The 13,008-nt window shown below is 35.7% G+C and overlaps 2 protein-coding genes across 3 annotated transcripts; one reads left to right on the forward strand and one right to left on the reverse strand.

Annotated features, from left to right (window-relative positions):
• Nucleotides 1–2,210: 2,210 nt before the first annotated feature.
• Nucleotides 2,211–6,348, forward strand: LOC113319020 (dehydrogenase/reductase SDR family member 7-like). Of its 2 annotated transcripts, XM_026567326.1 has the most exons (13): nucleotides 2,211–2,379; nucleotides 2,469–2,524; nucleotides 2,616–2,649; nucleotides 3,085–3,183; nucleotides 3,266–3,414; nucleotides 3,628–3,666; nucleotides 3,869–3,961; nucleotides 4,321–4,419; nucleotides 4,584–4,685; nucleotides 4,855–4,938; nucleotides 5,106–5,171; nucleotides 5,783–5,891; nucleotides 6,032–6,348. In XM_026567326.1, the coding sequence occupies exons 1-12, from the start codon at nucleotides 2,307–2,309 to the stop codon at nucleotides 5,873–5,875; spliced, it is 987 nt and encodes a 328-aa protein (XP_026423111.1). In that variant the 5' UTR covers nucleotides 2,211–2,306; the 3' UTR covers nucleotides 5,876–5,891; nucleotides 6,032–6,348. The 2 variants fall into 2 exon arrangements, with proteins under 2 accessions (XP_026423111.1, XP_026423109.1); XM_026567324.1 differs by having other exon boundaries at nucleotides 2,212–2,379; nucleotides 5,783–6,348.
• A 734-nt stretch (nucleotides 6,349–7,082) lies between these two features.
• Nucleotides 7,083–10,384, reverse strand: LOC113318669 (F-box protein SKIP16-like). The gene is made up of 5 exons (XM_026566874.1): nucleotides 10,113–10,384; nucleotides 9,323–10,027; nucleotides 8,853–9,071; nucleotides 8,282–8,388; nucleotides 7,083–7,480 (listed from the first exon to the last, which is right to left on the reverse strand). The coding sequence occupies exons 1-5, from the start codon at nucleotides 10,323–10,325 to the stop codon at nucleotides 7,402–7,404; spliced, it is 1,323 nt and encodes a 440-aa protein (XP_026422659.1). The 5' UTR covers nucleotides 10,326–10,384; the 3' UTR covers nucleotides 7,083–7,401.
• Nucleotides 10,385–13,008: the final 2,624 nt, after the last annotated feature.

The raw sequence follows: 13,008 nt of genomic DNA on the forward strand, positions 1-13,008 counted from the left end.
CTAGGTATGGATAGAAAGTAGTATCAATATGTAAAACCTTGGTTCGTTCGCAACAATGGAAGAGAAATAAAAAATTCACGTTAATAATTCAGAACGTGAAATTCAAATTTCTCTACCGTAGAAAAGAAAATGAAACACAACAATTCACTATCAACATAGTATTGGTGAAATGTAACCTTTCCCTACCACCAAAGTGATGGGGAAGGCTGTATTTCATTATCATTGGTTTGGTTAATCTTACTAATATCACCCTTAAATTGATGTTCACTACAGTTATTCCAATTGTAATTCTCCCTAGGAATGAAGAAATTCATCCTTCCAATTGCTATCTTATGTGTCCTCCGAACATATTGAAATTTAAGTGCATTAAGGGATATTGATACTAGTACAACAACATACTCACCTTGGTGGTAGTTTGGTTTCATAAGAATCACAACAAATCTTATTTACTTTGATGAATTGGAGAAGATCTTAGGGTCGGGTCATCACATTTTGTCATTTTGCAACATTACTGCATGGGCATATAACATAAAAAAAACAAGCAGTTGAAATCCATTGATGCAAACTAACCAAGGTTTGTCTTGTCAGTTGATAATTTTAATTCTCATGCAGCAGATATCATACCCCAAAGTCCATAATATAAATTCCTCAAGGTCTAGTAATGAATTGGAAAAGGTTTCTTATGAGCTTTAAGCTTAAAGCATATCCTTCATCAAAAAAAAAAGCTTAAAGAATATTCATTAAGCAAAAACATCGTGCAGATTTTGGGCAAAAGAGTTTCAAAAGTTTACTAAAAATTCCATGGATTTCTTGTTACTAGTTCTACTTCTCCTTATCCCATGTTCTTTGTCTCGTCAGAAAAGTGTGAATGTGAATGTGAATCTGAATTTGGAGTTATCATCACCAAGTTGTGTATCTTTTCTTCTTTGTTGTTGTCTTGATCCTTATCTATAAGAAATAATTGATCTTCAGGAGTTGTTGATTTCTGCAAAACCAAGCTTTATATGACATCAATAGCAAAGTCTGGCACGTTAACGTGCTTAGGAATACAATGACCTGCAAGTTTTAGCTGTTCCTCGTGAACTTGAAGTGATCCATGGACCATGGTGAAGAATAGTTAACTCTTTCGACAACTGTCTAACTCTAATTATAACTCCACTAATCCCACCATGAAGCCAAGGACGTGCACTTAAAATTACGGTACACAAATTAGTAGGTATAAAATGGGAATCAAAAAGAAATCACAATTAAAAATTTGCATTCTAACTATTTCTACTACATGCAATGCTCAAAACTTGTAGGAATTTCGCCAGTATCCAATCCCCAATTCTTTTTCATTGTAGATGATCTAGCTGATTTAGACAACGAGTTCTTGTTCTACCATATAACAACGATTCCCACCATCGTAATATCAAAAAACACTTTATGCCATAATTTCACTGGCATTCAAGTGGTAGTGAAATCTTACATTTTCCCGTCACTTGTATGGCAGAGAAATTTGGTAATCATGTTCCGTAAAGAGAAAGTGAATGATTTATTTCTCTTCTATCCGCATGAAGGAACCAAGGTTTATAGACTCGTTTTTGTTTTTGTTTTTTATAAAGATATATAGAATAAAGAGATAATCATGATTTAGTCACTTGGGTATCTAGAATTTTTCTTTTCCAACAAATCTGGTACATTTGAAGACAGGTGTATCCAAAATGTTTCATTATATTTTCTTCGCTTTGCAAATTGTTCCCAACCTTCATAATCTAGATACTCACCCATCATTGTCGTTGAGACTTTTTCGAAGATGTAGTTTTGGTGATGAAATGTTCAAAATCCTGATGGTTTGACATCAGATCAATCGTAGATGAAATTGGATTTTAGAGTTTATAAGTGTTCTTCACGGTTAATAGTTAGAACAGAAGAAGAAAAAAAAGGAAAAGGTTATCTTTTGTTTTGAAACGCGTCTTGTGCAGGGGTTGTTTTATCCGACTCGAGCGAAAAATATGGGCTAGCTCGTATGAGGTGAGTCAAGCACGAGTTTATCACTTCCTTGATCCAAAAACCCCCTCCCTACAACAGAAGTGGAACAGAACGGCTCACCATCAGAGTTCCTGTCAGCATTGTGATTCCGCTACGTGTCATCTCCAAGCGCATAGAACAAAGGACCAGAGTCCTTCATCACTGGATATATATATATATATATATATAAATACTGTTTTTTGTTTCTTCATAGCACATAACTACACAAGACTGTAGAAAACGAAAGAAAAAACCTAATTTGATATCTTTTTTCTTTTTAAGTCGAAATTCAAATAATGATTTTGGTGATAGGTTTGTTGATTTTATCTCCATTCATTGGATTCATACTTAAACTATCAACTGCAGATGGTAATCCTGTCTCTTTCTCTTACCCCTCACTCCATTTTCCTTCACTCGGCTGTCAGATTAGCACTAATCTTGATTTTTCTTTTCTGTAGGGGATTTGACGTTGTTATCCAGAGGGAAAGCCAAACAAGAAGAAATTGAAGATAAGGTGAGTTTATTTGTTGCTCAAAACAATTTATTATTATTATTTTGATTTTGTTTTTCATATGATAATTTGGTTATTTAATAATTGGAATTAGGTTTTCTGGATTACGGGCGCAAGCCGTGGAATTGGTATGTGTTCAATTTACTCAGGAACATAATCTGGTATTGTGAATTATATGCATCTATGAGTAATGAGTTCATCAGTAGAAGCACTAAAGCAGGACCTATTTATTGTAGACTGTGTTACTGTAATTTATGGGTATTAAGAAGATCTAAAGACTTTTAAGAAACGAAAGAAACTGTACTTGAGTAATTACTCTCCCATTGTTCAGTTAAAAAAATACTTAATCTCAATGGTGATCCGGGAAGAAATAGTCTGTTTTTTGTAGCTTCTCGTGTATGGTTTAGCTATTCTAAGGGAGATGGATACTTGATACTTCATTCTAAGACTAAAATTAGGGGTAATGGAATAGGTTGTTTCACCTTTTATGAATATGATTAAAACTCTTACTAAAAATGAGGTTACTAGTTTTGACAATGACATACTATAATGTGCTTTCTTAGGGGAGATTCTGTGCAAACAACTTGCTAGTTTAGGAGCCAAACTCATCATTTCTGCACGAAATGAAGCTGAACTGGAAAGAGTCAAATCGCAGCTTGTTGGTAATCTCCCTCCAAACACTTTCAGTTCTTCTTCTTCTATTTATTCAAATTATAATACTTTTTATTTAAAAACCAATCCCAGGTAAACATGCACCAGAAGGAGTTAAGGTTTTACCTTTGGATTTGACAGCTGGTGAAGAGTCTTTAAAAGAAACCGTAATGACAGCAGAATCATATTATCCGGCTAATGGTGTTGATTATATGATCCATAATGCAGCGTATGAACGACCAGTGAGTGAATATTAACTCATAATAGATTTATTTGGTAGTAGTATTCTTGTCTTGCATAGGATTGTATCTAAATCTGTTCAAGTTATCACGTAATTGAGACATAATATTGATGTCAATGTAAAAATTTATTATCCTCCAAAAGATTCAATACTTAAAATATATACGGCTGCTCAAGGTAACTTTGTTTTGGCTGGTTTGAATCCGTGCTTGCAGAAAACATCTGCTTTGGACGTGACTGAGGAAAGTCTTAAGGTACCAAATAGAAACTCCCTGTGTCATTTGATCCAGACAGTAAGCTCAGTCCTTGACTATAAAAATTTCACCGAGAGTTTTGCCTCCATGTGTTGATTTGAATAGTCAAAGGCTGATCTACGTACTACTTAACTATTTTTATCTTGAAGTTATACAACAACAAGGGAGAAATAATCTCGACAGTTTGCATCCTTGTAACCAGGCTACTCTTGATGTGAATGTTGTGGGGACAATAACTCTCACTCAGCTCTTAGCACCTCTTATGGTGGAAAGAGGAAAAGGTCATTTTGTAGTGGTAAGTTTGAATCAATTCCCAGTTATAATCTTATATATGTGATGATGTCTTCAGTAAAATAAACAAAGTTATGATCGTATTTCATTCTTAAGCTACATCATGGATAAACAACTTTTTAAGATGTTTGTCGATGTCATCACTAATGATAAAATTCACAAAGCTTCTTATGGGGCATTTGGTTCATTTAAAAAGTGGTTATGACATATGATACTGGATTTGGTTTCCTATAAGGTGTTGTCTGTCCAAGAGAGGCTTTGTTATAGGTCGTCACTACGATCATGCGTAGCCTTGGTTAACCCCAGAAACTTGTGGTGGATTTTTCCTATACATCTTTAAGTGTTAACTAGGTTTATGTGCAGATGAGCAGTGCTGCTGGAAAGACACCTGCACCAGGTCAGGCTATTTATTCTGCCTCGAAATATGCTTTAAATGGATATTTCCATACCTTGCGTTCTGAGGTACACCCTTAACATCAATACCATCATTTTTTTAATCTCGGTTTTCTTGATAAGTAGTCAAATTAATAACAGTCACAATTGTTGTATTCCAAATTCTTCTCAATTTTTTCTGGAATCTGGATATTACGTATATGCTTCAACTATTTTCTATCTCATGAGTGCAGCTCTGTCAAAAAGGTATAAAAGTAACGGTCGTCTGTCCTGGACCTATAGATACATCAAATGGTACTGGAGCAGGCACTTCTGCTCAAAAGGGCTCTTTTGGGGTAAGCATCTCAATCTGGACTGGAGCTAACCTGAAGCCATATTTAACTGAATGACCAGTGGATTTGGCCTGGGTAATTCAACGGGGTGTCGTGTGTATAAATACAATCTTTGGGAAAATTTATGTTACACATGTGACACCCAAATGCCATGTTATTTTATTGTTGGCAGAAGCGGGTCTCATCAGAAAGGTGTGCCGAGCTAACAATTATTGCAGCAACACATGGATTGAAGGAAGCTTGGATATCTGACCATGTAAGTGTGTGTAATTTGGTTTCGTTCTTATTTTGCAATGATTTCCAGAGAAATCTGACATTTTGTTGGAAGCCATTAGTACTCGTACCAAAAAACATATCAAACTTTGGGATACTCAAAAACCTTCGTTTCTGAAAATGTCTGAGTGAAATTTCTTTCAATTGCAGCCTGTGCTTGCCATTATGTACTTGGTGCAATACATGCCAGCAATTGGCTATTGGATCATGGACAAGGTATGTGCTTAATATCTGAATAAGAACAGAAATCTTTGATAATGTAGTATCAAGATGCTAAGCCACTTCTGTCTGCACATTTACACACCATGACCTGCACCACCACTTCTATCTGCACATTTACACACCCTGCACCTGGTTAAGAGTATAGATCAGTGTGTTTCTTCTTTTATGTTTTCTCAGGTATGTGTTCCCTTACTTTTTTGCATCTATTCGCATCCAGTTTCCAATCGAATAGGCAAAAATCATGCACCATAGATCATTGAGGTAGGATCTCAATGAATGATACAAATGTTTGTTTTCCCCTTTTGTTGACAACGAGATACCTCCAATCACAAAACAAAAAAAACTGGAGCAATACATAATTCTTAACAGCGGGATGAGGCTCCTCAGTTAACCTCTTTTTTCTAGTTATTGCATTTTTTCTCTCTCTTTTTCGACTTTTGTCCACGTTATAATTATCCATGCGATCTCTTTCATTCTGTTTTGCTTTTCGGCATATTGAACATACATTAACCTTGTGCAAATTAAATATACGAACAGATCTAGCTGCTTCTTTTCTAAGGAATTATTTATGTTATTTACTTCTGGGGCTTATTTTGGGCATCCAGGTCGGTGGAAATCGAGTACGTGCTGCAGCAGAGAAGGGCAATACATACTCATGGAACCTGCTCTTTGGCAAGAATAAGAAAAAGGCAGCTTAAAAGTCGTGGATCCTAGGTCATGCATGTTATATTTTACCTCTTTTTCATCAATTCCAGTGCAAACTAATGATTATGCTCTTTACACGTGATTATCTTGCCTTTTTTCGAAGGACATCACGACTAAACTGGTGTACTTGTGTTCATCTTTCTTCCCAGGATTCCCTTGTAATATTGTCTCCATTCTTTCTTTGCTCTTGTTTGTTGATGTTCTGGAACAAAAGGTTATTTAGATTCCCATTACAGAAAATAATGAACGTCAAGCAACAGCTCTCTTTCAGCTGTATGTATTTTCATACATTGATCCTCTTTAACTTCTAAACCCAAGAGGGTTAATAGTGGGTGAAGCATTCAGAATGTTTTTTTTAGTTTGCAAGCTACAACTGTAAAGTGTTATAACTGTTTGTTTTTTTTGGAAATTTCCAATAAGTATTGATCTTCTGATAACTGCAGTTAGTTACAGTTATCCCAGTTGAGCTTTCTGGCTGCCAATAAGAATAATGTCTAGAAATGTCTAAAGCTAATTGCTCGGGTGTTCTAGATTTGTCATCAAAGACTCTAAGACACCTTTCTTTCCGTATGATATGCTGTATATAAATCTTTCCGTATGATATGTTGTATATAAACCAACTCTTGGTAGCCGCAAGTGCCATAGACATGTTGATTGTATTTTTTGACCAATTTTTGAGGAGTGAGGAGCTTAGAGCATCTCCAATGCAAGGGGTAAAGGTCTTAAAAAGACATGACACCTAGAATTTAACACTTATCTAACCAAAAATTTATCTCCAATGCCAAGGTAAAGATCTTAGCATGACATGGATGTCATCTCAAAGAGAAAGTCATATCTTTACCTTTTCCTTGATCCAAGGTCTTTTGACACATCATTAATTTCTTTATTCCAAAATTAATTTTACTCTAAGTTTGAGGATAATAATACCTTTGCATTGGAGATGAAATTTTAGGTAGGAAGTATAACTTTAACTTTTTTTAGCTACATAGGAATGACCCACGACAAAAAAATAAAAGTATTAATAGGACCTCCAACTAGGATTACCTTCACCCTAACATTGGAGATGCTCTTACAAATATTGGATGTTCACCCCAGCATTGGAGATGCTCTTACAAATATAGAAATATTGGATGTAGAAGGCTTCCAAGCAAATCATACACAAAAACTAACATCCTCCGGAGACAACCGCCAGATGCCAGATGGTGAAAAACAAATTCATGCTGTCTATGCTTCATTAAAAAAATTTAAAAAAATACTGTTCACGACACAACTGAAATCAACATAACAAAGACACATGAGTAATGCGGCCAACATCCCTTAGTTTTAAGGTTTAGAAAGAATCAGCAGCGCTATTTTTTGTTTTTTTATTTTTGTTCACAGAGAAACAAAATCATAGTATTTTTTATGAAAATATACAATAACAACAACAAAGTTAAATCATACAAGTTTTGAGTAGTAGACTTTGCATTTTGCCCTGTTGGCTCCACAAAGGCACTAGATGGGTTGATGATGAGAACAATTAGAACACATATTTTGGCAGTTGGAGTGGAAAATTCCCAGCTTCAACCCTAAAGGGACTGCTTAATGGGTTTGTCAACCTGCAAAAGTAATAATCAAAGCATCAGAAGTCTAGAAAACTATTTCATTTACATTTCATAAAAGCATCTTCAAGAAACTCAACAGCGACTTAGAGAAACTGGTCTCCGAGAAGCTCTCACTATAATGAATACTGGTTTTGGCTTTCCTCATGTGGCCAGCCAACATTCATTCTCTAAATCCATAAGCACCGTGTTCTGAAAAATTATTACTCTCCACCCTTTAGTAAGAAAAGTTAGCCTCTCTCTTTACTTCAAAGAGCAACTTTTTGGAGAGCTCTTTATTCCACTGAGTACCCTTTTCTAAAGTAGTAAACAACATTGCATAAAAATCGAAGATAGCATAAATCTAAATCCAAGTGGCTGTCTCTTCTTACAAAATCAACTCTCAACGCACTAGGTAAATATAGTCGATCTATGTGAAGAGAGAAAACCCCCCAACTTATGTTGAGCCATTGCAGAGAGATATTAGATATCAGTTTTCCCAACCTAATTTGTTAACCCCTTCTTTTGAGTCCCTTGACGCTCTTGAGGAAAGATGTTCTGCAGAGTAGGGAGCTTTCTAGGAGATGCTGTGTGAGCATTTGCGCAACCAAGGCACACTAATCAAAACCAAAACGCACCAGCAACCTAAATTCCAAATACATCTGAATAGACATGCCAATCATCATTTTATTATTGTCTTCCTGATATACAGAGGTGTAGTCATATAATTTGTCACTAGTTATACCCACGGGAGCTTACAGCCATTATTCTTCTGTGTTTATTTTTCTACTAATGGGACACTAAGTGTAGCTGAAATACCTTCCAGGAACAAAAGTGAAAGAACCTTCAACAGAGCCAGTAGAAGATGGTAGAGGTGTGCAACTTTGATAAACAAACTCCTGACCATCTGGAGACAAGAGTGGGTACTGTAGCAAACAAGAACATGAATAAGTAACTAATTATCAAAACAAAAGGTGCTTGTATCTTGAGAATATCGAGAGTTCGGTATTAGATAATTAGTAGGCACATTTTACAGCTCTAACTTGACCTACATCCTTAGAACAATGCAATAAGATGTACTTGATTGTAGAAGAATCCTACTAAGATTTGCTTATCCAACATGATGGATATCTTCCTTCTTCATCTGTTAGATATATAGTCAGTAGGTATATATTTTACAACTCTAGTTTGACCTACGTCCCTAGAACAACGCAAACGTAATACCAATTAATAATTTAAGTATACACGGTATATAGAAGAAGCTTCCAAATCATTTTTGTGAACATATTTTTGATTGCACTAAGAAGTACTCCATCGTAAGAGATTGCCATGAAGATTTGCTTACCCAGAGAAAAAAACAAAAACAGTAAGTATAGAACATGATTGATACCTGTCCTATTACAGCTTCTCCATTTACATCAGAGACAACAGCATCATCAGCTCGAATAATCCAGTGCCGCCAATAAAGTTGACAGGAGTTGAAAGGCATGCCATCTAACCGGCCACCTTCTTGTGAAAGGCTCATCCGGATTGAGTAAGAAAACCAATATTTTTCATTATCCTCTTGAAGATCACTTAGCTCCGGGACAAAGACAGCAGAAGCACGAATCTGCAAATAAATCATCGACATTAGTACAAGCTGACATTTCAGTCCCCAGACACAATCTTCCCCACAATTTGAATACAAACCTATGAGCAGAGACAACGATGCAATGCACATATGGATTTTCGATGGACATGCTAATACCTCATAACAAGACACACGAATGAACTAAAAACTAACTGTAGAAATGAAATCTCAGTTTGTCACAAAAACAGCAAATTATACTTCAGAATAAAATACGAAGTTTTTCCGGTTACCTTAACACCATGAGTAACTGCAGTAGAACACAGTGGGGGTGATTCAGGGAATAGATTGATACTTTTAACTTTCTCCACCTCATGAACTTGAATAATTCCACTATGTAAGCGACGGTTATGTTCTTCTAACCACAACAACATAGCATCTTGTGGCTCACCACCATCCCCACCATGCACGGAACTAATCAATTCCCTAGGCACACAAGGAACTGTTTCTCCATCTGCATATAAGTTCCTTGTACCAACATGAAGTTGCCCATTAATACAATTCAGGAAAAACAGCTTCTCAATGTAAGTAGACGAAGCTGCGACAACAACATACTTAGACCTGTTTGAAAATCCAAGGTTACTTACAAACTCCTTGGTTGCTGTTATGACATGAGACAAAGGTAACAAGTAGACATTTACATTATGGTCATAAAAGGAGTAACCTCCCATAAGGCCAAGCCCTGAAAACATATTATCTTTAACATCTTGACCATCGCAAAGGCGGTACAGAACCTTTGTAGATAATGGCAATTTCACTTTTAGACTCTCTTCAACAGTTTTAATATCATCCTCAGTTGCGCCTTTTCGCAATGTATTTCCAGCCTCTGGGAAATTTATGGCCATCCAATTTTTAAGTGATCCCCAGCATCTTTTCACTCTTTTCACAAGAGACCAAGGGTACATACTGAACTCCTTCCTCCATATCTGGTATGTTTCCTGTAAAAAACCAAGGGGAAAAATGATAAATGAAAATACAGATTGATTAGGTTGGTGAATAGGGATGATTAATGTAAATTTATACCTTGAAAGAAGGAGTTGGATTTCCAAAAGGATCTGTAGGAGAAGAGAGATCAAGATCTTGAGAACATAATTTAGACCAAATGATTTCTTCAGAAGCTGAAACCCTAAATCTCTTGTTAACGCAAGCTAGAATAGCTGCATCTTTAGGACCTAACTTTGATACTATTTCATGTATTGCTAATCCTCCTAAACCCTCTAATGAGGCTGATGACATCTCTCTCTCTCTTTCTCTCTCAAAATCAACTTCTTTAGTTTTATCCAGAAAGAGTGATGAGAATGGGAGTTTTAAACATAGAGAGACTCGGACATAAAACAGTTGATTACCTGTCGTTCATAGGCCGTTTCCTCATAACATGAGTCACGAGCCATGACTCATGCCGAGTGTCGAAAAGATTTTTTTGTTTGTTTGTTTGTTTGTTTGATAAACAAGGAACCTCTTCATTAATGAAATTCTAGGTTACAATGAGTTTAAGATCAACATACAGTAAAAATACAATACCGAGAAATCCGACAAGAAAAAGAGAAGGATTATCGAAGTAAGACAAATACAAGTATGAATAAGATCCGATTAAATCGGAAGAAGAATGGTTTTTCTCGGAATTAACTTCCAACCATTTAGTTTGTTTTTCTTCTATAGAAAGATGTGCTCCCAAAGTAGGAGTGATTTGCTCAAATCTCTTGAGACTAGTGATGAAGCTTCCGTCGTCAAAAAGACCACATATGGAGATTCTGTCGCCGGATAAGTTGATGATGAAGATTCCGACGCCGGAGACAGCCAAGATGGAGATTTCGTCATTGGAGAGCATCACTATTGATCTTAAAACCCAACCCAATAACCAAGAATCGCCATTAAAGCGAAGACAAACCTCAAAAGAGTAGATAAAACCACCATAATGGTGTAGATAAGTAGGAAACATAATAAAAACTACACTAAACTACTAGCTAACCTAGAAAACAAGGAATAATGAAGAAATCTGCTCAGATCTAGTCCATCATTGGACTAGATCTGAGCAGAGAAGGGTTGTTCTTGATGGTTTTGTTGGAGAAGAAGAAGTGAGAGAGAGAGAGGAGGAGAGTGATAGTTTGGTTACTGAACCGTGAATTGATTAGAAGATTTTCGTTTGCTACAAGGGGTAAGGCTTATTCCTGTGCATATAGCATATGGAAGTGGTTTTGCTAGTTTTGCACCCATTATGGGTACGTAAAAGTGGCAAACATAAGTAGTTAAGTGGCAAATATACCACGTAGACATAAACGGTAGGTCTCTACCGAGCAATAGAGTATTTTTTGCTCGATGCAATCGCTTGCTGGTCGTTAGAGCGCTAGCGATAGTCTTTATATTGCTCGACACTATGATCATCGCTCAGTTAGTTATCATCCAACGGTCAGTAATTCACCCTCTATAAATACTCAACTTCAAGTTCATTTCAACTCACAGCAAAATTTCTAAATCTCTCTAGAAATTCTCAAACTCACATATATTCCATGCTTTTTGTAACTCTTCTACAACAAAAAAAAAAACTCATATAATTTTCAAAATATGAACATATGTGAGTTCATAGAAAACAAGTACGTCGCGAAAAATCAAATAACTGTTAATGTGAAAAATCAAATAAGTAGGCAGGGTCCAAAATTTACTATTGCAGAAGATGAATGCATTTGTATGAATTATGTTTGGTTTACGGATAGTCCTATCATTGGAGGTGCACTCCAATCCCAACCATTCTCGGAAAACATATTTCTGAAATATCAAGAAGAAAAAATGAACCTCAACAAACGCAATGCACTCGCGTTGAGTAGCTAGTCGCTTAAGTGTTATCAATAAAGAATTTAATTTGTATATTGCTTTGGTAATGCCAGCGGGTTAAAACATGAGGAGTGGCGGACCTTGAACAAAGGTGCCCGGCGATTGGCGTCGCGTCAATGAAAAAGACTTCCATGAATCCTTTGTTTGTGTGACTCTTCTTTACCTTCAAATTTGTTTTACCTTGATTTTCCTTGTCTTGAACTCTTCTTTTGCCTCTTCTTATTTGCAGGTTTGAGTTGGTTAATATCTAAACTTGAGGACTTCTTTGTTTTTTACCTTTTTTTATCTATAAATATCACACATATCTTCTTAATAAAAGCTTCAAGTACTACTTCAGAAAAATCAAGCACTGAATCAAGTTGGGTTTAAAATTATGCCATTTGAGAAATTTTGAAAAAAAAAAATAAAGATTAAGAAAGAGAGTAATAGAGAAAATTTTGAGTAAAATTTTCGGTGTAAATTTTTATTTTGAAAATTACCTTATTTATAGGCTACTAAAAACTAGTCGTTGATGCTACACTTTCCAGCAAGCGATATTGATTTAATAGACAGCGATGAAACTTTATCGCTGGCTTTATAGTCAAGAGCGCTCGATAGAGTTTCGATCGCTTATATTTTTCCCATAGTGGTGCGACTGGTTTGTCATATCACCAAGTATGTCAAATGCTTTTCCATGGTGTATAGAAATAAGCCTAGAGGGGTGGGGTGGTTGGATTGCAAGTTTTATGTAAGTTAGTATATCGATTAAATGTTCTTCGCATTGTAAAAGTGTTAGTTATGATGCTCGATCAGAGCACGAGCAAATTTTTCCCGTAAAAGAGCCTATTTTTGTGCAAACTCCTCTAAAAATTGTATATTTAACATGTTAATTTGATTAAATAATTAGTTAAAAAAATAAACTTATTACTGTTTATATTTAGAATCTCGATTCTCGTTGCGTAACTCCTAAAATTAAATAAGTGATGAAAATTAAAATGTCACGTGTACGTTCACTAGAGAATCCGCATAGAATCGGACTCTATATAAGATGTTATTACATGACCCAACGATAAAAAGACCTAATATATAAAAAAGACATAAAATACCCATG

This window comes from Papaver somniferum, chromosome 10, assembly GCF_003573695.1.
Source record: "Papaver somniferum cultivar HN1 chromosome 10, ASM357369v1, whole genome shotgun sequence".
Classification (NCBI taxonomy): Eukaryota; Viridiplantae; Streptophyta; class Magnoliopsida; order Ranunculales; family Papaveraceae; genus Papaver; species Papaver somniferum.

Excerpts from the sequence above, each read along its gene's own strand:
- LOC113319020 (XM_026567326.1), top strand. The coding sequence starts at position 2,307 with ATGATTTTGGTGATAGGTTTGTTGATTTTATCTCCATTCATTGGATTC. Across the intron at positions 3,962-4,320 it reads GAAAAGGTCATTTTGTAGTG|ATGAGCAGTGCTGCTGGAAA; the intron begins GTAAGTTTGAAT and ends GTTTATGTGCAG. Across the intron at positions 4,420-4,583 it reads TCCATACCTTGCGTTCTGAG|CTCTGTCAAAAAGGTATAAA; the intron begins GTACACCCTTAA and ends TCATGAGTGCAG.
- LOC113318669 (XM_026566874.1), bottom strand. The coding sequence starts at position 10,325 with ATGTCATCAGCCTCATTAGAGGGTTTAGGAGGATTAGCAATACATGAA. Across the intron at positions 9,072-9,322 it reads CAGTTACTCATGGTGTTAAG|ATTCGTGCTTCTGCTGTCTT; the intron begins GTAACCGGAAAA and ends ATTTATTTGCAG. Across the intron at positions 8,389-8,852 it reads GAGAAGCTGTAATAGGACAG|TACCCACTCTTGTCTCCAGA; the intron begins GTATCAATCATG and ends TGTTTGCTACAG.